Here is a 24,601-nt window from a genome sequence, read left to right as displayed (position 1 = left end):
AAAGAAGCACTGGGGAAAGTTCATAAAAGATTTACAGGGATGGTACCAGAAATGAGATATCAAGCTATCAGGTAAGATTGAACAGGTTGGGCTTTTCCCTTTAGAAAAGAGGGGACTTAGAAGTGACCTGATAGTGGTTTTTAAAATTCTGAATGGATTGGACAGGGCAGATTTGGATTGAATGTTTCCACTTGCGGAAGAATCCAAAACTAGGGGCCATAAATCCAAGATAGTTACGAATAAAACCAAATGGGGAAATAAGAAGCAATTTCTTTAGTCAGAGTGGAACTTACAGGAGGAGGGTGAGGCAAATAGCTTAGATGCTTTCAAAAAGGAAACTAGATGAGCACATGAGGGAAAAGGGAATAGAACTGTATGCTGCAAGGCTGAAATCAGGGAGATGGAATGTGAGGAGACTTGTGTGGAGTATAAACACCAACACAGACTAGTTTGGCTGAATGGCATGTTTCTCTGTTGTATATTCTGTGAAATTCTCTGTAATTCTATGCAAGAGGGACAAAATTTATGGAGAAAAAGTGAATATCAAAATTACAAACATTTAAAATATATGGCCTAACATGTCTGGAGGATTACTTAAGAAAGGATATAATTGCATTAGAAGCAGTTCAAAGAAGGTTCACTCAACTGATTCCAGGAATGAAGGGGTTATCTTATGAGGAAAGGTTGAGCAGGTTAGGCCTATACACATTGGAGTTTAGAAGAATGACAGGTGATCTTATGGAAACATACAATGATCCTGAGGAGACTTTACAGAGTAGATGCTGAGTGGATGTTTCCTCTTGTGGAGGAGTCTAGAACTAGGGGACACAGTTTAAAAATTAGGAGGCTCCCATTTAAGATTGAGATGAGGAGAATTTTTTTCTCTCAAAGGATTGATAGTCTGTGGAATTCTCTTCCCATGAGAGCAGTGGCAGCTGGGTCACTGAATATATTCAAGGCTGAGTTATATAGATTTTTGATCGACAAGAAGGGTTAAGGGAGCAAACAGGAAAGAGGCCACAATCAGATCACTCACGATCTTATTGAATGGTGGCGCAGGCTTGAGCGGCAGAATGGCTTTTTCCTGCTTCAAATTCTTGTGTTCTTGATCCTACACATAATTGCTTAATATATCTATCTACCATGTTAAGAAAATCACAATGGGCCAGATTTTGTGGCAAGAATAATAGTGAAGCTATGAGCACTCACTATTATCATGAGTAAATCAGATAAAAAACATTTTTTATTCGATCATGGGATGTGGGCATCGCTGGCTAGGCCAGCATTTATTGCCCATCCCTAATTGCCCTTGAGAAGGTGGTGGTGAGCTGCCTTCTTGAACCGCTGCAGTCCATGTGGGGTAGGTACACCCACAGTGCTGTTAGGAAGGGAGTTTTAGGAGTTTGACCCAGTGACAGTGAAGGAATGGTAATATCGTTCCAAGTCAGGATGGTGTATGGCTTGGAGGGGAACTTGCAGGTGGTGGTGTTCCCATGCATCGGCTGCCCTTGTCCTTCTAGGTGGTAGAGGTCACAGATTTGGAAGATGCTGTCTAAGGAACCTTGGTGCTTTGCTGCAGTGCTTCTTGTAGATGGTACACACTGCTACCACTGTGCATTGTGGTGCAGGGAGTGAATGTTTGTGGATGGGGTACCAATCAAGCGGTCTGCTTTGTCTGGATGGTGTCGAACTTCTTGAGCGTTGTTGGAGCTGCACCCATCCAGGCAAGTGGAGAGTATTCCGTCACACTCCTGACTTGTGCCTTGTAGATGGTGGACAGGCTTTGGGGAGACAGGAGGTGAGTTACTCGCCTCAAGATTCCTAGCCTCTGACCTGCTCTTGTAGCCATGGTATTTATATAGCAGGTCCAGTTCAGATTCTGGTCAATGGTAACCCCAAGGATGTTGATAGTGGGGGATTCAGCGATGGTAATGCCATTGAATGTCAAGGGGAGATGGTTAGATTCTCTCTTGTTGGAGATGGTCATTGCCTGGCACTTGAGTGTCCTGAATGGTACTTGCCACCTATCAGCCCGAGCCTGGATATTGTCCAGGTCTTGCTGCATTTCTGCAGGGCTGCTTCAGTATCTAAGGAGTCGCGAATGGTGTTGAACATTGTGCAATCATCAGTGAACATCCCCACTTCAAACCTTATAACTGAAGGAAGGTCATTGGTGAAGCAGCTGAAGATGGTTGGGCCTAGGACACTACCCTGAGGAACTCCTGCAGTGATGTCCTGGAGCTGAGATGATTGACCCCCAACAACCACAACCACCTTCCTTTGCACTAGGTATGATTACAACCAGCGGAGAGTTTTCCCCCTATTCCCATTGATTCCAGTTTTGCTAGGGCTCCTTGATGCCACACTCGGTCAAATGCTGCCTTGATGTCACCTCACCTCTTGAGTTCAGCTCTTTCGTCTATGTTTGAACTAAGGCTCTAATGAGGTCAGGAGCTGAGTGGCCCTGGCGGAACCCAAACTGAGTGTCACTGAGCAGGTTATTGCTAAGCAAGTGCCGCTTGATGGCACTGTTGACGCCACCTTCCATCACTTTACTGATGATTGAGAGTAGATTGATGGGCAGTAATTGCCTGGGTGTGACTTGTCCTGCTTTTTGTGTACAGGACATATCTGGGCAATTTTCCACATTGCCGGGTCGATGCCAATGTTGTAACTGTACTGGAACAGCTTGGCTGGGGGCGCAGCACATTCTGGAGCACAGGTCTTCAGTACTATTGCTGGAATGTTGTCAGGGCCCATAGCCTTTGCAGTATCTGGTGCCTTCAGTCATTTCTTGATATCAAGAGGAGTGAATCGAATTGGCTGAAGACTGGCGTCTGTGATGTAGGGACTTCAGGAGGAAGCTGAGATGGATCATCAACTCGGCGCTCCTGGCTGTAGATTGTTGCAAATGCTTATCTTTTGCATTGATGTGCTGGGCTCCCCCATCATTGAGGATGGGGATATTTTGGAGCCACCTCCTCCTGTTAGTTGTTTAACTGTCCACCACCATTCACGACCGGATGTGGCAGGTCTGCAGAGCTTAGATTTGATCCATTGGTTCCGGGATCGCTTAGCTCTGTCTATCACATGCTGCTTACGCTGTTTGGCACACAAGTACTCCTGGGTTGTAGCTTCAGCAGGTTGACACCTCATTTTGAGGTATGCCTGGTGCTGCTCCTGGCACGCCCTCCCGCACTCTTCATTGAACCAGGGTTAGTCCCATGGCTTGATGGTAATGGTAGAGTGGGGGATATGCTGGGTCACTGAGGTTTCAGATTGTGGTTGAATACAATTCTGCTGCTGCTGACGGCCCACAGCACCTCCTGGATGCCCAGTTTGGCATTGCTAGATCTGTTCGAAATCTATCCCATTTAGCATGGTGGTAGTGCCACACAACACGATGGAGGGTATCCTCAATGTGAAGTCGGGATTTTGTCTCCACAAGGACTGTGAGGTGGTCACTCCTACCAATACTGTCATGGACAGATGCATCTGCGGCAGGCAGATTGGAGAGGACGAGGTCAAGTATATTTTTCCTTCTTGTTGGTTCCCTCACCACCTGCCGCAGACCCAGTCTGGCAGTTATGTCCTTTAGAACTCAGCCAGCTGGGTCAGTTTGGAGCCACTGAGCCACTCTTGGTGATGGATATTGAAGTCTCCCACCCAGAGTACACTCTGCACCCTTGCCACCTTCAGTGCTTCCTCCAAGTGGTGTTTAACATGGAGAAGTACTGACTCACTAGTTGAGGGGGGGCGGTAGGTGGTAATCAGCAGGAGGTTTCCTTGCCCATTTTTGACCTGATGCCATGAGACTTCATGAGGTCTGGAGTTGATGTTAGCAACTCCCACTCAACTGTTTACCATCTCTGCTGGATCTGGTATGCCAGTGGGACAGGACATACCCAGGGATGGTGATGACGGTGTCTGGACATTGTCTGTAAGGTATGATTTGGTGAATATGACTATGTCAGGCTGTTGCTTGACTAGTCTGTGGGACAGCTCTCCCAATCTTTGGCACACGCCCCCAAATGTTAGTAAGGAGGGCTTTGCAGGGTCAACAGGGCTGGGTTTGCCATTGTCGTTTCTGGTGCCTAGGTCGATACCAGGCGGTTCGTCTGGTTTCATTCGCAGAAAATGCAGCAATCAGGAAGTTGCTATCCGATTGTCCCTGTTCCTCCACAAGCTGCTTTACACCGGTATCTCGTCAAGAGAATCCGCATTAAAATACAGGTTAACACACCGTGAACATTAGGGCTTGTTCATTCAAGTGCAAGTGAACTATTAACGGATGGCAAGTCTTAATTATTGCCGTGCAACCTTTCTGGCACTGAAAATTAACTTTTACAAGTGTGTAGTCTCGTTCCTTCAGTTTTAATTATTGCTTGAGATTTTTTTTTTAAATATTTGCAAAAAACATTTTCCTTATGTCTCTTAGTTCTCTTAATCCTATCTTTCCCTCTCGTTATTTCACTTTCTGTGAATAACCTTACATCGAATTAAATATTCTAGCTGACACTTTCTGGTTTAGATACTGTGGGCTGGATTTTGTATTCCTGCCACTGGGAGCAGCGGCGGGCACAGAATGTGGCAGCTGCCCCCCAGGGGACCTGCGCCACTGTGTGCAAATTTACATATTGATGGTGGCGGCCACCCCGCCCCCCCATCACATGGCGGGGGTGGCCTTGGTGACGCCGTTCACTGCATCACCTGTTGTAGGTGCTGGCTCCATTTTGAAAAGGCTGCCAGCCCTGCAAACCGCACACTATAACACAGACTTCACCCCTTCCCCCGCCCCCATACCCACCAGAGTGCAGACTTCACCCTTTCCACCCCCCCATCCATCAGAATGCAGAATTCATCCCTTCTCCCTGCCACCAACCACCACCCCCCACCCCCCGTACTCATTAGGGTGCAGAGTTCACCCCTTTCCCACTTCGGTGGCGCCAACTTTCCCTAGACGGGAAAGTGATGGCGTGTGACTGCCGCACATCGCGCTGAAGATCAGGAACTGAAGGACAGCTCGCTGCGCTTTGCATTTTAATTCATGCAAATATGTAATTTACATATGCTAATTCGGGGTGCTGCACCACAGAGATGGAGGGGCCGCCACGGAGCTTCTCTGCTGCCAGGAAGATCAGGCCTGACAATCCCACGTCGAGTTCCGTGGCAGCCACTGCCACTTCAATTCTCCGGCCTCCTCCCGCCACGGAACCGAACGTTGGGCTGGAAACAAGATGCAGCCCTGTATGTTTCAGTGAGGATTCTTCATTCTGATTGGTTGAGGAGCCACACTGTTGCTTGCCTTTGTCCCAGATCCTCTGAAGAGGGTGCTGCGCCATATCAGGCATCTAATAACCATAAGTTGTCACTCAAAGCCCACAAAAAGACCTGTGGACAATTGTCAGCATAATGAATGACAAACGCCATTCATTCGTTGCTGACCTCAAACTTAAGGCCATTAAAATTTAGTGTACAGTTATAAATGTACTGAGAACAGTCCTCATTAGGATCTTTGAGAATCAACTTTACACCTGGGAATTCTGCCTTTTCCAAATATATGGTCTATGTAGGATTTTCGTTCTCAACATTGTAAAAAAAAAATCTGGTCAAATCCTAGTTTTTGAACTTTAAAAAGAATTTTGACAGTTAAATCAGTGTTTGTAAATGCATTCCAACTCCCTCCCAATGTGTAATTTATTGAAATAAGTGAGTGTCTGTTGAAAAGCTGTTTGAGATAGTTGCACACAGCTGAAAGACTGCCACAATCTGTAGCCCCAACATAAACATTCAACAGCACAGGACTGAATTGCAAGCAAAAACTAAACTTACCCAAAAAGGATAGTACAGCAGCCAGAAACAAACATCCCAGCCAGAAACATGAACTTTGCTCCAATTTGCACAATCTGAAAAAAATGAAAAAGCAAGTTACCAGGACATTTTAAATAGTCAACAAAACAATGTGCCATCTCAACATGCTTATATGGAATACACATTTGCACAGGTATGACTACGTCATCAGTAGCTTTAAATCAATTGTGCAGGGCTATAATAACAAAAAGCACAAGTATAGTCCCCACCACTTAAAACTTCCACACTTAACATGGGTAATCACTTAATGTTGGCTAAAAAGCCATAACCATTATCCATTTGCATTACTGTCAATTCCAAAATTGACATTATTGCATCGTAAGTAGTCTGTTTAATTTGTGGTATTAGAAGCAATTTTATCATGAGAATCAATATCTGAAAAATTGTCTTAATTCTTAAGTTAAAGTTTGTTTTAAAAATGACTTTACTGACAAAATTATAGTAAAAAGTCAAAAAACGCAATAATTCAGAGTTAGGTCCATTTTAATTTTTTTCGATTCATAAATAAATTCAATACATGTATTTTATTTATTATATATTCATGCTATCAGAAATGCTGAATTTTCAATCTTATGCTCCCAATAGTTTTTATTTATGCAAGGGTCTTCAGGTAAAAAAGGTTGCTGACCCCTGGTCTATGGTGATCAAAATGCAGTCCTGCCCATAGCTAATTTGATTTGTTTTTAAGAAGATAACCGGTTACACAAACCCTTGATTGAGCCTGGATATAGATTCAGACTCTTCCAAAAGCTGGTACAGAGACAATCCCAGATGTCCTGACAGTTCAGTGAATTATCTGCATGGCCTGCAAAGATGTTTACTGATAGAAATGCTTCCCCTATCAACTTCTGCTGCAGCAAGTAATAAAGAAGGCAAATGGAATGCTATCATTTATTATGACAGGAATTGACAATAAAAGTAAGGATGTTATGCTTCAGTTGTACAGGGCATTGGTGAGACCACATCTCGAATACTGTGTGCAGTTTTGCTCTCCTTATTTAAAGGAAGGATATGAATGCGTTGGAGGCGGTTCAGGGAGGTTTACTAGATTGATATCTGGAATGAGCGGGTTGTCTTCTGAGGAAAGATTGGACAGACTGGGCTTGTTTTCACTGGAATTCAGAGGAGTGAGGGGGAGACTTGATTGAAGTTTATAAGATCCTGAACGGTCTTGACAAGGTGGATGTGGAAAGGATGTTTCCTCTTGTGGATGGGTCCAGAACTAGGGGGCACTGTTATAAATTAGGGGTTGCCCTTTCAGGACAGAGATGAAGAGAAATTCTTTCTCTCAGAGGATTGCGCAACATTGGAATTCTCTGCCTCAGAAGATGGTGGAGGCGGGGTCATTGAATATTTTTAAGGCGGAGGTAAATAGATTCTTATTAGGCAAGGAATCAAAGGTTATCGGGGGTAGATGGGAGTGTGGAATTCGAGACACAAACAGATCAGCCATGATCTTATTGAATGGCAGAGCAGGCTCGAGGGGCCGAATGGCCTACTTCTGTTCCTAATTCATATGTCAACTTCAATGCATGCTTATCACATCACTTGAAGATTGAACACAACTGATGTGTGCTCCTGCACCTTCTCCTTCATTCATCATGCCAGACATGACCATCTCCAAAAAGAGAGAATCCAACCATTTCCCCTTGACATTCAATGGCATTACCATCGCTGAATCGCCCACTATTAACATCCTGGGGGTTACCATTGACCAGAATCTGAACTGGACCTGCTATATAAATACCATGGCTACAAGAGCAGGTCAGAGGCTGGAAATTCTGCAGCGAGTAACTCACCCCAAAGCCTGTCGACCATCTACAAGGCACAAGTCAGGAATGTGATAGAATACATTCCACTTGCCTGGATGAGTGCAGTTCCAAAAACACTCAAGAAGCTTGACACCATTCAGGACAAAGCAGCCTGCTTGTTTGGCACCCCTCCACCACCTTCAACATTCATCCCTTCACCACCAATGCCCAGTGGCTGCAGTGTGCCCCATCTACAAGATGCACTGCAGCAACTCACCATGGCTCCTTCGACAGCACCTTACAGACCTTCAACTTCTACCACCTAGAAGGACAAGGGCAGCAGATGCGTGGGAACACCACCATCTGCAAGTTCCCCTCCAAGTCACACACCATCCTGACTTGGAACTATATCGCCATTCCTTCACTGTCACTGGATCAAAATTCTGGAACTCCCTTCCTAACAGCACTGTGGGTATACCTACCCCACATGGACTGCAGGTTCAAGAAGGCAGCTCATCACCACCTTCTCAAGGGCAATTAGGGATGAGCAATAAATGCTGGTCTCGCCAGCGATGCCCACATCCCAAGAAAGAATGAAAAAACATCCAAATACAGTTTGCCAAATGCTCCAATATCTGTCACTCTTAGTCAAACACATTCCATTATTTACTGAATGTTCTTAAACTTATGTAGCAATTCAAATATTTTTATGATAGCACCATCCTGACCCTGAGTTGTCATGAGTGCTTTGAATGATTTTACCTTTTCTGTTGGTACCCCGTACTGGTTCAGTTACATTCAAGAATTGCTCAACTCAAATTAAATGTCACTTTAATGCAAATCAGCAGATTGCAGCTCCAAAATAGAAAAGGAATCGTCAAATGGATAACATGCTAGAATGACATCACAGACAAATTTTACCCCCTCCTGTAAACATCACACTTCACCAGCACCAATTGCCAGTTTATCAAAGACCACAGCAACTAAATCTATACAAATATATACTTCTGCTTCTGTCAATCCTTTTTTAAAATCAGCAGTAATTCAATGAAGGAGTAAATTACTTTAGCTATTAGTGTGCTGCAGAGAAGCAACAGACAAGGAGACGAGTCCACAGTTTCCTGGGACAGTGATACATTCTGTATATCATTAGGATTATTATTGGAGAGCAGAGAGTGTTTTAACACTCTAATCTAATCTTGGTTTTACAAGATAGGTCTGAACTCTTTGAGTTCAGGCAATGCAGCTTGATATTATAAGAGCCCCCTCAATTAGATTTCGGACCCACAATTACTCCCTACTGTCTGTAACTTAACTATGATGAATCACAGCATCTTACAGCACAGGCATTAAACTTTATTTTAAATGAGTTAAAGAGTTTTTTTTTAAAACAGATCCATCAAAAATCGTGCTGCTGGTGCCTTTCTAATGGTGGATGTGCAGCCAAGCAGGCTCAGCAACTGCGAGTATCAGCCCTAAAAACATCTGCGTAAAAACTAGCTTAACTTCTGGGCAATCAGCTCAAATTCCTGAATTACAGGGCCCTGCTGCCATAGAAACCGGCCTGGTAGGACCATCAGCTTGGGCTCTTCTGGAGCCCATGGAGACGCACCGCAACTTCCAGATTTCAGTGTAACCTGCATCGCTGGAAGTTTTAGTGCCACTGTGTCAAGAACAAAGAACAGTACAGCACAGGAACAGGCCATTCGGCCCTCCAAGCCTGTGCCGATCTTGATGCCTGCCGAAACTAACACCTTCTGCACTTCTGGGGCCCATATCCCTCTATTCCCTTCCTATTCATATATTTGTCAAGATGTCTCTTAAACGTCGCTATCGTATCTGCTTCCACCACCTCTCCTGGCAGCAAGTTCCAGGCACTCACCACCCTCTGTGTAAAGAACTTGCCTCGCACATCCCCTCTAAACTTTGCCCCTAGCACCTTAAACCTATGTCCCCTAGTAACTGGCTCTTCCACCCTCTGTCCATGCCACTCATAACTTTGTAAAACTCTATCATGTCGCCCCTCCACCTCTGTCGTTGCAGTGAAAACAATCCGAGTTTTTCCAACCTCTCCTCATACCTAATGCCCTCCAGACCAGGCAACATCCTGGTAAACCTCCTCTGTACCCTCTCCAAAGCCTCCACGTCCTTCTGGTAGTGTGGCGACCAGAATTGCACGCAATATTCTAAGTGTGGCCTAACTAAGGTTCTGTACAGCTGCAACATGACTTGCCAATTTTTATACTCTATGCCCCGACCGATGAAGGCAAGCATGCCGTCTGCCTTCTTGACTACCTTATCCACCTGCGATGCCACTTTCAGTGACTTGTGGACCTGTACGCCTAGATCTCTCTGCCTGTCAATACTCCTAAGGGTTCTGCCATTTACTGTATACTTCCCAACTGCATTAGACCTTCCAAAATGCATTACCTCACATTTGTCCGGATTAAACTCCATCTGCCATTTCTCCGCCCAAGTCTCCAACCGATCTATATCCTGCTGTATCCTCTGACAATCCTCATCATTATCCGCAAGTCCACCAACCTTTGTGTTGTCCGCAAACTTACTAATCAGACCAGCTGCATTTTCCTCCAAATCATTTATATATACTACAAACAGCAAAGGTCCCAGCACTGATCCCTGCGGAACACCACTAGTCACATCGCTCCATTCAGAAAAACACCCATCCACTGATACCCTCTGTCTTCTGTGACCGAGTCAGTTCTGTATCCATCTTGCCAACTCACCTCTGATCCCGTGTGACTTCACCTTTTGCACCAGTCTGCCATGCGGGACCTTGTCAAAGGCTTTACTAAAGTCCATTTAGACAACATCCACCGCCTGTTTTTTAACTTACTACCTAACTCCCTAAACTCCCCCTGCAGGACCTCCTCACTCTTCCTGCCTATGTCATTGGTACCGATGTGTACCACAACCTCTGGCTGTTCACCCTCCCCTTCAGAATGCCCTCTGTCCGTTCAGAGACATCCTTGAAACTGGCACCAGGGAGGCAACATACCTTCCTGGAGTCTCTTTCACGTCCACAGAAGTGCCTATCTGTGCCCCTGACTATAGAGTCCCCTATAACTATTGCTCTTCTGCGCTTTGTCCCTCCCTGCTGAACAACAGTGCCAACCGTGGTGCCACTGCTCTAGCTGCTGCTGTTTTCCCCTGATAGGCCATCCCCCCCAACAGTATCCAAAACGGTATACTTGTTAGAGAGGGGGATAGCCACAGGGGATTCCTGCACTGACTGCCTGCCCCTTCTAGCGGTCACCCATCTATCTGCCTGCACTTTGGGTGTAACCACTTCTCTAAATCTCCTGTCTATGACGCTTTCCGCCACCTGCATGCTCCTAAGTGCATCCAGTTGCCGCTCCAACCGATCCATGCGGTCTGTGAGGAGCTGCAACTGGGTATACTTCCTGCAGATGGAGTCACCCGGAACGCTGGAAGTGTCACGGACTTCCCACATCTCACAGGTGAAGCACTTCACCCCTCTAACTGTCATTTCTATCACTAAATAGTTAATTGATATAAAATAAATAAATACTTATTAAATCCTTGCTAAATTATGATACACTTCACTATGTGGTCCCTAGTGCTAGATTTCTACAATAAATATTAAATGCTGTCTAAATACAGGAATCTCCTCCCTCTGGTTTAGTTACCCTACTTATTAATTAGTTAATTAGTGTTTTAATCAATTTTTATCAGTTTTATTTTCAAATTCGGTATAGATTCCCTACCAGCCAATCAGGTCACAGCTTTCCTGTGACGTCACTTTTTCAGTTTTTTTCCCACCCTGCCGAATTGCTAGGTAAGTACATTATACTGAAACTTACCTTCCCAGCTGCCCCCTGGCTCGCACTCTCACTGCTACCGCTGTTCAAAAAGAAGCTGCCGAATCGCTGGGTAAATACTTTATACTGAAACTTACCTTCCCAGCTGCCCTCTGGCTCGCACTCTCACTGCTACCGCTGTTCAAAAAGAAGCTGCCGAATCGCGAGGTAAGTACTTTATACTGAAACTTACCTTCCCAGCTGCCCCCTGGCTCGCACTCTCACTGCTACCGCTGTTCAAAAAGAAGCTGCCGAATTGCTGGGTAAGTACTTTATACTGAAACTTACCTTCCCAGCTGCCCCCTGGCTCGCACTCTCACTGCTACCGCTGTTCAAAAATCACAGTGAATGTCTCAGTGTTCGCCGCTATTTAAATAATATTTTGCTTTTCTATTCTTCTTCTCAAAGTGGATAATCTCACATTTTACCACATTAAACTCCATCTGCCAATTTTTTGCCAACTCACTTTACCCGTTTATATCCCTTTGCAGACTCTTTGGGGGGAATTTTATGCTGTCTGCCGCAACGGATTTGTTGGCATACAGGGTGCTATAATTAGGCGGGTGTTTTTTTTTTGGATTTCCGATGGCAGGATATTTTAAAGGAATTAAGTTGGTGGCAGGTTTGCAGCGTTCCGGGGTTCCCCAAGCATAGTAGTGGATTGCAGCTTTGCATTCATTTAAATAACATGAATATTCATTACTATATGCATAGTCACAATTTAAGCCTACCCGCCAGATTAATTGAATGGTGAGCGATATTTCCATGCCACCCGGTTCATGAATGTTTCATTGTGGCATGCAGCAGTCAGATTTGTGTAGTTGAGTCTCGGGTCTGTATTCTTCTCTCTTTAACTCATCTGTTAAACTAACGGCAGCATTGGAATGGATGCTTGCCTCCCGGCACGACACCAGCAAGGTGAATCATCTCAGGGGATAGTGGCAAAGGCATAACTGGGGGCAAGATGGAGGAGCAGGGAGGGTACTCGGGGAGGGAAGGGTGGGGAGGGGAGCAGGGGAGGGCGGAATGGAGCGTCCAGGTTGTTGAATGGTGGATTAGATCATTACTGTGTGAAGATATTTGGCAAGGGCCCAAAGGGAGTGCTGAGTGCTATCGACGTCGGAGAGCTGTGGAGCAAATTGAGGGTACTGGCTAGCAGAGGGTACGGTCACAATCAATGGGGGCAAATGGATTCTGCGCGGAGGGGGAGGGGGGGGAAGGTGAAGACTAATGGGTAGGTATCTGAACAGGACTCGCAACAATGGTCACTTCAATGTGAGGAGATTCAAGGGTAAGAATTGGCATGTCGATAGTAATGGGAGGAGGAACAGGGGAGAGGAATGGCATGAATAAATTGATGATTACACAATGCACAGTAATGGGGGAAGGCTCAATGGTAACGGAGGGAAGGGTAATGGTAACATTAGGTGGGCCAAGGGTGATGGGTTCAAGTTGGAAGGTTGCAGGAGGAGGTTGGAAGGTGGGGATACTTGCCCTGAATTCTACACGCACCATTTTCTCCAGTGATAATGGAAACCACGTGGACACTCAAGGAGAGGGAGAGTGGGAGGAGACAAATGACAGTGAGTGTGTCTTCTACCTGGCTGCAATTTGAAGGCAGATATAAAAGGAGCTGTTCATTACCTCCATGTTTCAGCTCACTGGCAACAGAGGCCTGAATCTCTACGCTCTGCTTATTTATTGTTCAGAAAAGCCTCAGCGACATGGATCTCATACACTCAATTTGTCTCGTACCATGGGTAGAAGAGCAAAGGGAGCGACTAAGGAGGGCTCTTTTCCCTCAACTCATGATGCCTGATCACTAGCAACAGGCAGAACAAGAAGGTGAGGATGCTCCAAATGATAACATCCAGGAATGTCCTTATCGAAGACGGGAGCTGGCACGTCATCGCATCCTCAGGACAAGGACAAATTACCAACAAATGTCAGAGAGGCAATGCCAGAGACGCCTAAGGATGTCACGTGAAATGATCACAGAGATTTGTAGGATCCTGCATCACAACCTGCAGCCGCTCGACTTCGGTGGGAATCCCATGCCAGTTGCCCTCAAGGTGACTGCTGCACTCAATCTTTTTTTTCAGGTGGCTCCTTCCAGGGATCCACGGGTGACATATGTGGCATCTTGCAGTCGGTGACCCACTAGTGCATCAAAGAGGTGACCCTTTTTCGACATGCCAATGATTTCATCTACTTACCTGTAGACAAGGACCACCAGACAGCAAGGTCTGCGGCCTTTGGCGCCATCGCTGGGTTCCCTGGAATGCAAGAGGTGATCGACTGTACTCATGTGGCCATTAGGGTTCCTGGGACCAGACTGCTGTCTTTGGCAGTCGCAAAGGCTTCTACTCTTTAAACGTGTAACTAGTTTGTGACCACAGGAGAAGAATCATGTTTGTACAATTTTCCCAGGGAGGTGTCATGACTCCTATATTTTGACAATCTCCCAGCTGCCAGCAGTTTTCGAGTAACCAGTCGAAGTGGACGGCTGGATCCTAGGTGAAAAGGGTTACCCCCCTTGGTACATGGTTGATGACACCCATGCATCATCCCCATAGCGCTGTTGAAGAGAGATGCACATGCATCCACCACAACCATCACTGGACACACCTTCTTGGCATTTCTTCGTGGATGAAGATTTTGGGAAGGTTGTAGTCATCGGTTGCAGGCCCGCTGGTGGCCAGTCAGGCTTCTCCGTGATGGGTAGATTCTCCCACAGCAGGTACAAGTGAAGGTGTAGTCGCTGCTGGGGGCAATTGGATCTATCCTTCTCCATTTCTCTTTCATGCTAGTTCTTCGCTCAATCTCAAAGGTATCTGTAGCCCTCCTGATGTAGCATCTCCAGGCATCATGATCTACGGCCTGCGGCTCCCACTGGTGATGGTTTATGTTGTAGACTGAGAGGGAGTTCTTCAGGGAGTCCTTGAAACGTTTGCATGGGGCTCCTCTGTTCCCTTTACCCATAGTCAGCTCTCCATACAACATGATCTTGGGCAGGCGACTGTCGTCCATCCAAGCACCGTGACCCACCCAACGTAGTTGGCTTTGCAGGAGGATGGCCTCGATGCTGGTGATGTTGGCTGTTTCCAGGACTTCAATGTCTGTGATGCGGTCTTGCCAGTGGATCTTGAGGATGCTGCGGAGGCAGCACTGATAGAAGCACTCCAGAAGGCATACATGACGGCGGTATAGGTCCCATGATTTGGCGCCATACAGAAGGGTGGTGAGGACTATGGCTTTGTACACTTTGAGTTTGGTCTGTGCCCTGAGGCTGTGGTTGCTCCACACTCGTTTGTAGAGTCTGCCAAATGTACTGTTTGCTTTTGAAAGCCTATTGTCCACTTCCTTGTCTATGGTGGCATCAAACAAGATGACTCTCCCAAATAAGTAAATTGCTTGACGGCATTCGGCTCGGTTCCCTCGATGATAATGCTTGGTGATCTATATTCTTCTTGGGGTGCAGGCTGATGCAGCACTTCAGTTTTCTTTAAACTGATTTTTAGTCCAAAGAGTTCTGCCACCTTGGAAAAATGTGTTGTTTATGTTGCAGGTCTGATTGGCTGTGGATCAGGACAGCACAGTCATCAGTGAAAAGAAGTTCATGGATGAGTTTTTCTTGTGTCTTTATGTGAGCCTAAGACACCTGAGGTTGAAAAGGCCTCCCTCAGTCCGGAAGTGTAAGTAAACTCCCTCCTTAAGGTATTCCGTTGCCTGCTGCAGCATCATGCTGAAAAAGATGGTGAACAGGGTCGGGGCCAGCACACATCCGTGCTTCACACCATTGGAAATACAGAAGGGGCTCAAGAGGTCGCGTTTTGCTTGACTTATCTGTACTGATTTTCATGAAACTGCTTCACCATGGTCAGGAACCCGGGTGGGCATCCAAGTTTTTCAAGGATTTTCCAAAGTCCATCTCTGGTCAGTGTCGAATGCCTTGGTGAGGTCTATGAAAGTGATGTACAGGCCTTTGTTTTGCTCACGACATGTTTTTTGTAAGTGTCTGAGTGCAAATACCATGCCTGTGATGCCTCTGTTTGCTCTGAAACCACACTGGCTCTCTGGAAGGTTTTCTTCCGCAATGGTAGGCACAAGCCTGTTCAGAAGTATTCTAGCCAGGAGCTTCCCAGCAATAGAAAGGAGGGTGATCCCACAGTAGTTGGAGCAGTCTGATTTTTCTCCTTTGTTTTTGTACAAGGCGATGATAACGGCATCACGAAGATCCCGTGGAATCCTGCCCTGTTCCCAGCAGGCTGTGAAAAACTCATGGAGTTTGGTGTACAGGGCAGGGCCATCATGTTTCAAAGCTTCGGGTGGAATTCCATCGGCTCTGGGGGCTTTGTTGTTCTTCATCTGGTTGATGGCGGTCACAGTTTCCTCCAGAGTTGGGCTGTCATCCAGTTCTTCTTTGACAGACTGTTGTTGGATGCGATTGATGGCAGTGTCAATCACTGGGCACTTGGAACTGAAGAAAGTTTCAAAGTGCTCCGACAAGCAATCCAGGACTGACTGCTTGTCGGTGTGTAGGGTCTTGCCATCGGCGCTCCTCAGGGGGTTTTGGGTTTGATGTACTGGTCCATAGACAGATTTTAGTGCTTCGGAGAAACATCTTATGTCGCCAGTATCAGCAGACAGTTGAAATTTTTCCGCAAGTGTGATCCACCTGTCATTTTGGATGTTCCTCAGTTTACATTGAAGGATGCTGCATGCATCTTTTTCTCTTGGCTGGCCAGGTGAGCCTGATGAGCTGACCTTTTTAGTGTTAGCAGATCTTGAATTTCCTTGTCATTTTCATCAAACCGGTCTCTATTGTTCTGGGTCCGATGACCTTGTTGGAAGTATCCAGTACTGCAGCTTTGATGTGTTCCCAGAGTCCTTTTGGAGTGGAATCAGCAGTGAGATCAGGATGTTCCAGTCTAGTCTGTAAGGTTGCTTGATATCTGTCAGTGTAAGATGAGGCTTGCAGGTTGCTGACTTGAAATTTCTTTGGGTTGTCATTAGACCTTTCTTGGGCTTAGGCTTGAAGTGGAAGTGCAGCTTTGTTGAAGAGAGGTACAATGCTGCAACCCATCCACCATTGAACACGTCACTGGCATGCTGAAAATACGATTCCGTTGCCTTGACCGGTCTGGAGTGGCTCTTCTAAAAATTAAGCATCTTGGAATATTTAGTTCCCAACCTTGGTCACTTTGCAATCACATCTTTGTAATCGCTATCAGATCAAACCTATTGATTTTTATCTGTGCTACTTATTCATCTAATTGATTGTGAGTGCTTCACACATTCAGATAAAGTGCTATTAACTTTGGGCTGAATTTTACACGCCCCCAAAAAGTGGGAAAGTGGCGGTTGTAGGGCATAAAATGGAGCGGAAGGCTTGGGAAGCCCTTCCTGACCTGCTCCTGCCTCCGCCGCCACTTTATGCAGGGTGGCAGCGAAAAATGGCCCACCCACCCCAGGCCAAAGGCCCTTAAGTGGCCACTTAACGGCCACTTAAGGGCCTCCGCCCGCCGCCACGGGGATTTTACCTGTGGCCAGTTTGGCGGCCAAGACCCGTGAGAAGCCGCCTGTTAAAAGCAGGTGGCTCTCTGAAGGTCTGGTGGGGGTGCCCTCATGATTGGGCACCCTCTGCCTAATGAAAGGCCACCCCCGCTGCCCCAACCACCCCCAAACAACCAAAATGCCCCCCGTCCCCCAAATCGACCACCCTTGCCTCGCCAGGTCCCGACAGATCACCCCCGGCGAGGCAACCGAAACTGACCTTGGTTCCGAGCTCCCCGACATCCTCTTCGGGTAGCTGGGCTGCAGTCCCATCAGTCGCCACCGCTCCTGCTGGTGCTGCTGAGACTAAGAACTGCCGGCCCGCTGATTGGCCGAAAGCTTTATTAGGCGGGACGTCCTGCCTCAAACGGGCGGAAGTCCGCCTCAGAGCAATTAAAGGCCGGAGACCTGCAAAATACAGGTCGGATTCCCAGGCCAAGCGGAAACAGGATCACCACCGTCGGTGGATGGCTCTCATCCGCCAAGGGTAAAATCCTGGCCATGTCTTTCTTCTAATTTTCCCTGACATCACCTTAGTCACTAATTCCCTATTATATTTTTTACTCTGTCTGCACCTTCCTGACCCACTCTGCTCATTTTTACTCAAAACACTGCTCTGCTCTAGATCCTTGCCATTATCTTGCTGCTTTTGAATTACCCTTTCTTGAATCCTCTCACCCCACCCTCACCTCCCTATTAATTTAAAACCCTGTGTATTGCCCTAGTTATTTGATTCACGAGGACACTGGTCCCAGCAGCTAAGCGGAGCCGGTCCCAACAGAACAACTCCCTCCTTCCCCAGTAGGGGTGCTAGTGGCCTACGAAGCAAAACCTCTGCCTCCCACATCACTCTTTCAGCCATGTATTTAACCTTCTAAACTGTTATTCCCTATGCCTATTGGCATGTGGTGCGGATAACAAACCAGAGATTATTAACTTTGAGTTTCTGCTATTTAGTTTGAACCTTAATTCCCCAAATTCTCTCAGCAGACTGAGAGATGGAGGAACTTGAGAAACCAATCCCAGTCTGACTCCCAAGCACAATAAAGCCAGCAGGCTCTGATGTGTATTGGGTGCAGTAAAAACTGTAGCCCAATACAGTATTTTAACACTCAATAGATCATCCAGAAACCTTTGTCATAAACTGCTTGAATAAAACAGACTGTTAGCCTGTGCTTTCCTGACATGAAAAAGGTATTGCCAGTGGGTAGTGCTACTAGCTAAAAACCTTAAGATCCCAGTGCACATAAATTCAACAGAACAAAAATATAAAAATATTGTACTTACATATTTTCCCAATATCAGTGAAGATAGAAGATTAACTAAAGCAAAACAACCAAAAATCATTCCAACTAGAGAGGCATTGGCTCCTTTCTTTCCTGCCTGCAAAGAGAATATAGAATAAATTTATTATACATGATTAATAAGCAGCTTACAACTAAAAATATTTTGTATCCATCCTTGGAATGTTTTCATCCACAAGATGCCTTTTGGTAATATGATCTGCAGATATGTTGGGGAGTCAGTTTCCAGACACACATCACAAGACCAAACTCTCCACACCACCTCTCTCAATCATTTCAAGGCCTTTGCACTGTCCGACTTAATGTCTGACAACCAATCTTAAATGAGTCACAATTTCCTTCAAACATTGGGAAAATCATCTTCCATGTACACCCTAAACTCTGAGCCCTTGCTACTGACTTAGCCACTATCTCAGCCTGAATCGGACTTCTCGTAATCACATCCTATTCATTCCCAAGCTGAACTTCCAACTCTATATCCTCTCCACTAAAACTGCCTATCTGACCCTACCTCAGTCTACTTGCTACTAAAACCCTCACCCAGGCTGGTCACCTCCAGATTCAACTATTCTAATGCTTGCCTGGCCAGCTCCGATCCCCAATCCTCCTTAAACTTTGGCCCATCTAAAAACCTGTATCTTATTCTGCACCGAGTTCCACATGCCCATCACCCTTGGTCTCGTTGACCTACCTGGGCCCCACAATCTGGAATTCTCTCTGTAAACTGCTCCATCTCTCTCTCCTCCTTCAAGACCCTTCTTAAGATCAACATCTTTGACCAAGCTTATGGTAACCCCTCCTAATATCTCCTCCTTTGGCCCAGCACCCTTTCTTTATTATGCATTGGTGAATTGTTTTGGAACGTTTTTCTGCATTAAAAAGGCAGTATATAAATGCAAATAGTTGAAACTAAAAGATTATTAGGTAGCTTCATTAGGCTTTTGTTGCACACAAGTGGATCAGTTAAGAACAGCACCCTGGAAGTGAGCAAGCCACTTACGATAATCCAAGCAGTATGTGTTAGTGCAATATATTCTCAAAACAAAATTATATACAACAGCGAGAAACAGTTAATAAAGAGCATTGTCAGCTAAATTATTTATATTAAATGTCTACCAACAGTTTGCTGAACAAATACAATCAATATCCTTTAATAGTAAAAATAAGCTAAACATATTCACTGAACGATTTAATTAAACAGCTGTTACCAAACTAACTCAAGTCTCAGGATTTACAATTTACAACATCCAAGAAACAAATTTTCAAGCAGATCTTTAAAAAGAACATAACTATTATCTAAATGCAAGACATTTTTATTACCTCTTTCGGAAAGAAAGGCCCCAAAATTGAATAACAAATCATAGAGCTAAAGTTGAGCGATGCTGCAGATATCAATGTGAAAATTTGAGATCTTGTCCACTTCTGCGATTCAGTTCTCGAATTTTCATTCTTATCACCTGAAACTGTCACAAACTTAAGATAAGAGGTTAAAGCCAATTTCCAGCAGCTGTACAACATTATTGGGGTGTAGGATCAACTTACAGGAAGAACAGGTGACACTGAATGCGAGAAAAATTATGTCGTAAAGACCAGAAATCTGCAGTAACTACAGAATAGTACTTATAAAGTTACTTCTCCTCCTGTCAATGTTGAAATGTCCAAATTTCAGTAATCTTAACTCATAATTCCACCCTCTGAAGCACTTATTTGTGCCAACTTTAGAGCTCAAATGTCTCTTTTGGGTCTTGGTGTCCATAACTGAAGGCCGCACTCAAGAAATGGTTTCAAAGTACTGTACAGTTTGTAAGTTGACATCCTCCAATTTGTACTCAACTGTTTTGATTATACACTTCCCATGGTGCTGGGGAGATAGCTCCTCTCCCCACTCCCTCTTCACAGGCCCTATATAGAGACATTTAAGTAAAGTCTCTAAAAATGAATCAGATAAAAATTAATAGACTAGTTAGAACTCAACTATTTTGGATTTGAACCCAACAAATGCTGGTCAGTGTTTTAAGAGACAGATTAATATTTTGGATGGAGACCCTTCCAGAGAATACTGTCACTTCCCAGATATTGATGTGACATCCAATTAAGTCAGTAGTACAGTATTTAGTATCATTTATCTAGTTAAAAGTAGGGTGGAGTCATACCAAACCATTTGCAAAGAACTTCCACAAAGCAAACTTTCTCTGATTAGTACCTACCGCCCTTCGTCAGCTGCTGAATCTTCCATGTTGAGCACCACTTGGAAGAAGCACTCAGGAATGTACGCTGGATGGGAGACTTAAATGCCCATCAGCAAGAGTGGCTTGGTAGCACCACTATTAGCTGAGCCCTGAAAGTTATAGCTACCAGACTAGACTTGCGACAGATGGTGGGAGAACCAACAGGAGGGAAAATCTGACTGGACCTCAGTCCTAACCAATCTACCTGTCACAGGTGCATCTGCCCATGACAATACACAGTCCATGTGGAGGCAAAGCCCATCTTCACAATGACAGCACCCTCCATCATGTTGTGTGCCACTACCATCGTGCTAAATGAACAGATTCAGAACAGATGTAGCTTAATTTGATAGAGGTATTCAAATCATGAGAAGTCGGGACAGAGTAAATAGGGAAAAATTGTTTGCACTTGTGAAAGGATCAAGAACAAGAGGGAACTGATTTAAGTTTATTGGCAAAAGAAGCAATGGCGACATGAGGAAAACTTTTTTCATGCAGTGAGTGGTTAGGATCTGGAATGCACCGCCAAAGAGTGTGGTGGAGGCAGGCTCAACCGAGGCATTCAAAAGGGAATTAGATAGTTATCTGAAAAGGAAGAATGTGCAAGGTTTCGGGGAGAAGGCGGGGGAATGGCACTAAAGGAATTGCTGATTCAGAGAGCTGGTGCCGACATGATGGGCTGATTGGCCTCCTTCTGCACTGTAACAATTCTTTGATCTAGCAGCTCAAAACTGGGCGTCCATGAGGGGCAGTGGGCCAACAGTAGCAGCAGAATTGTATTCAACCACAATCTGTAACCTCATGGCCCAGCATATCCCCCACTCTACCATTACCTTCAAGACAATGGTTCAATGAGGAGTGTAGGAGAGTATGCCAGGAACAGCATCAAGAATACCTAAAAATGAGCTACCAACCTGGTGAAACTACAACACAGATTACATGCATGCTAAACAGCAGAAGCAGCATGCGACAGACAGAGCTAAGCAATCCAACAACGAATGGATCAGATAAAAGCTCTGCAGTCCTGCCACATCCAGTTGTGAATGGTTGTTGACAATTGAACAACCAACCAGAGGAGAAGGCTCCACAAACATCCCCATCCTGAATGACTGGGGAGTCCTGCGTGTCAGTGCAAAAGGCAAGGCTGAAACATTTGCCAGCATTTTCAGCAAAATAAGGCTAGGGGCCCTGAGAACATGGCTGTAGCAGTGAAGACTTGTGCTCCAGAACTAGCCTCACATTCCTAAATGGGATAGGTTCTAAACAGATCTAGCAGTTAAAATCTGGGCATCCATGAGGTGCTTTGGGCCATCAGCAGAATTGCATTCCACCACAATTTGTCATCTAATGGCTCGACATATCCCTCAACTCTACCATTGCCATCAAACCAGGTGATCAACCATTGTTCAATGAAAAGTGTAGAAGAGCATGCCAGGAGCCCCATAAGACAATCAGCAAAGGCTACAGTGTTTAAGACTTGTGCTCCAGAACCAGTCACGCCTCTAGCCAAGCTGTTCCAGTAAGCTACAACACTGGCATCTACCCAACAAAGCAGAGAATTGCCCAGGTTTATCCTGCCCACAAAAAGCGGAACAAATCCAATCTGGCCAATTACCACCATCATCAGCAAAGTGACAGAAGGTGTCAATGACATGCTATCAAGTGGCACTTACTCACCAATAACCTCCTAACCGATGCCCAGTTTGGGTTCCCCCAGGAGCATGTGACTCCAGACCTCATTAGAGCCTTAGTCCAAATATAGACAAAGAAGGTAAATTTTAGAGGTGAGGTAAGAGTGGTTACCCTTGACATCAAGGCAGTATTTGACCGAGTATGGCATCAAGGAGCCCTAGCAAAATTGAAATCAATGGGAATTGTAAGGAAAACTCTCCACTGGTTGGAGTCATACCTAGCACAAGGGAAGATGGTTGTGGTTGTTGCAGGTCAATCATCTCAGCCCCGGACATCACTGCAGGAGTTCCTCAGGGTAGTGTCCTTGACCCAACCATCTGCAGCTGCTTCATCAATGACCTTTTCTCCATCCCAAGGTCAGAAGTGGGGATGTTCGCTGATGAATGCACAATATTCAACTCTATTTGCAATTTCCCAGATACTGAAGCAGTCCATGTTTACATTTGCAAGACCTGGACAATATCCAGTGTTGGGCTGATATGTGACAAGTAAGTTTGCGCCACAAAGGGGAATGCAATGGCAATCTCCAGAAAGAGAGAGTCTAACCATGTTCCCTTGACATTCAACTACATTACCATCACTGAATCCCCCACCATCAACATCCTGGGGGTTACCATTGAATAGAAACTTAACTGGATCAGTCTGTGGTGGCACAGTGGTGCAGCGGTTAGCACCGCAGCCTCACAGCTCCAGTGGCCCGGGTTCAATTCTGGGTACTGTCTGTGTGGAGTTTGCAAGTTCTCCCTGTGTCTGCGTGGGTTTTCTCCGGGTGCTCCGGTTTCCTCCCACAAGTCAAAAGACTTGCAGGTTGGTAGGTAAATTGGCCATTATGAATTGTCCCTAGTATAGGTAGGTGGTAGGGAAATATAGGTACAGGTGGGGATGTGGTAGGAATATGGGATTAGTGTAGGATTAGTATAAATGGGTGGTTGATGGTCAGCACAGACTCGATGGGCCGAAGGGCCTGTTTCAGTGCTGTATCTCTAAACTAAACTAAACTACAAGAGCAGGTCAGAGGCTGGCAATTCTGTGGCAGGTAACTCAACTCCTGATTCCCCAATGCTTTTCTGTCACCTACAAGGTACAAGTCAGGAGTCTTTTCTTGCCTGGATGGGTGCAGCTCCAACAACACTTAAGAAGCTCAACAGCATCCAGGACAAAGCAGCCCTTAAACCTTCTCCACCGCCTGAAACATTCACTCTGTCCACCACTGATGCACAGTGACAGCAGTGTGTACCATATACAAGATGCACTGCAGCAATTCACCAAGGTTCCTTCAACAGCACTTTCCAAACCCGCGACCTCTATCACCTAGAAGGACAAGGGCAACAGATGCATGGGAACATCATCACCTACAAGATCCCCTCCAAGTCACACCACCCAGATGTGGGCCTATATTGTCGCTGGGTCAAAATCCTGTAACTGCCTCCCGAACAGCCCTTCAGTGGAATACCATTATTGCATGGACAGCAGTGTCCAAGGCAACGGCTCACCACCACCTTCTCAGAGGCAATTAGGGATGCCATCAACACAGACATCCTGTGAATGAATTAAAGAAAATACCTTTGCCCTCAAACCAATCAACCCCTTCTGTGTAGTCACATTTTGGATATTCATTATACTCCATTTAACACAACACCACCACTTGGGAATTTTTAGTATTGATCCAGGGCTCCCTACAGTCTCGCTGCTGCTCACAGGCCAGAACCAGCGAACAAACAGGTCAAGTAAACATAGAGAAAGACCAGTGCGAGAATTACCTTCATCTCCTTCACTCGACATTGTAGTGCTAACTCCTGACGGGTGGTGATTTCTAACTCTTCGTGCTGCTGTGTATCGCACTGGATCGAGGGCAAACCAAACACTTCAGTTCGTTCAAGATAATTTCAGATCCGCTTCACTCAGCTTTACCCGCAATATTTCAGAAATAACTCCGCACTGTTTTATGGATCAAAGTCCTGATTTAAAAGCATTCAATTTGTTTGTCGCAATGAATAATCTCTTCGTCCTCGCAACTGTCCCATTGTTCACCAGAACAGCTCCTGTCGCGAAAACCAAACGAAATAGACACCGGAAGCCCAGTGATTCACGACACAGCGTTAACTGCAGGTTAAGCGAAAGCCTGTGGGACACAATGTGAAAGTTTTTCACCTCTCAGCTCAGTTCAGAGCTTCTGCAATCTTGGGAGTATGCAACAGCCAATATGCATGTAGCCTTCCACAACTGGTCACCACCTCAGGGACTGGAGTGTTTTCATACATATAGATGGGAATTGCACTTCAAAAATAATTGCTTGATTGTGCTTTTGGATGTCTTGAGACATGATAGAAATGCTTTTTCTAAATAATCCAATAAGT

At 45.5% G+C, this 24,601-nt stretch overlaps 1 protein-coding gene across 1 annotated transcript in view; it reads right to left on the bottom strand.

The window, feature by feature from the left end:
* Positions 1–24,323, bottom strand: part of LOC137361872 (MFS-type transporter SLC18B1-like) — a 69,883-nt gene extending 45,560 nt beyond the window's left edge. The window contains exons 1-4 of the mRNA XM_068026478.1: positions 24,005–24,323; positions 19,645–19,787; positions 18,308–18,403; positions 5,833–5,906 (exon numbers count right to left, since the gene is read on the bottom strand). Of these exons, the coding sequence (XP_067882579.1) occupies positions 5,833–5,906; positions 18,308–18,403; positions 19,645–19,787; positions 24,005–24,026 (335 nt within the window). The 5' untranslated portion in view covers positions 24,027–24,323. The remainder of the gene's footprint in view (positions 1–5,832; positions 5,907–18,307; positions 18,404–19,644; positions 19,788–24,004) is intronic.
* Positions 24,324–24,601: the final 278 nt, after the last annotated feature.

Source organism: Heterodontus francisci, chromosome 3, assembly GCF_036365525.1.
Source record: "Heterodontus francisci isolate sHetFra1 chromosome 3, sHetFra1.hap1, whole genome shotgun sequence".
Lineage (NCBI taxonomy): Eukaryota > Metazoa > Chordata > Chondrichthyes > Heterodontiformes > Heterodontidae > Heterodontus > Heterodontus francisci.
This window is presented reverse-complemented; position numbering and strand designations above follow the sequence as displayed.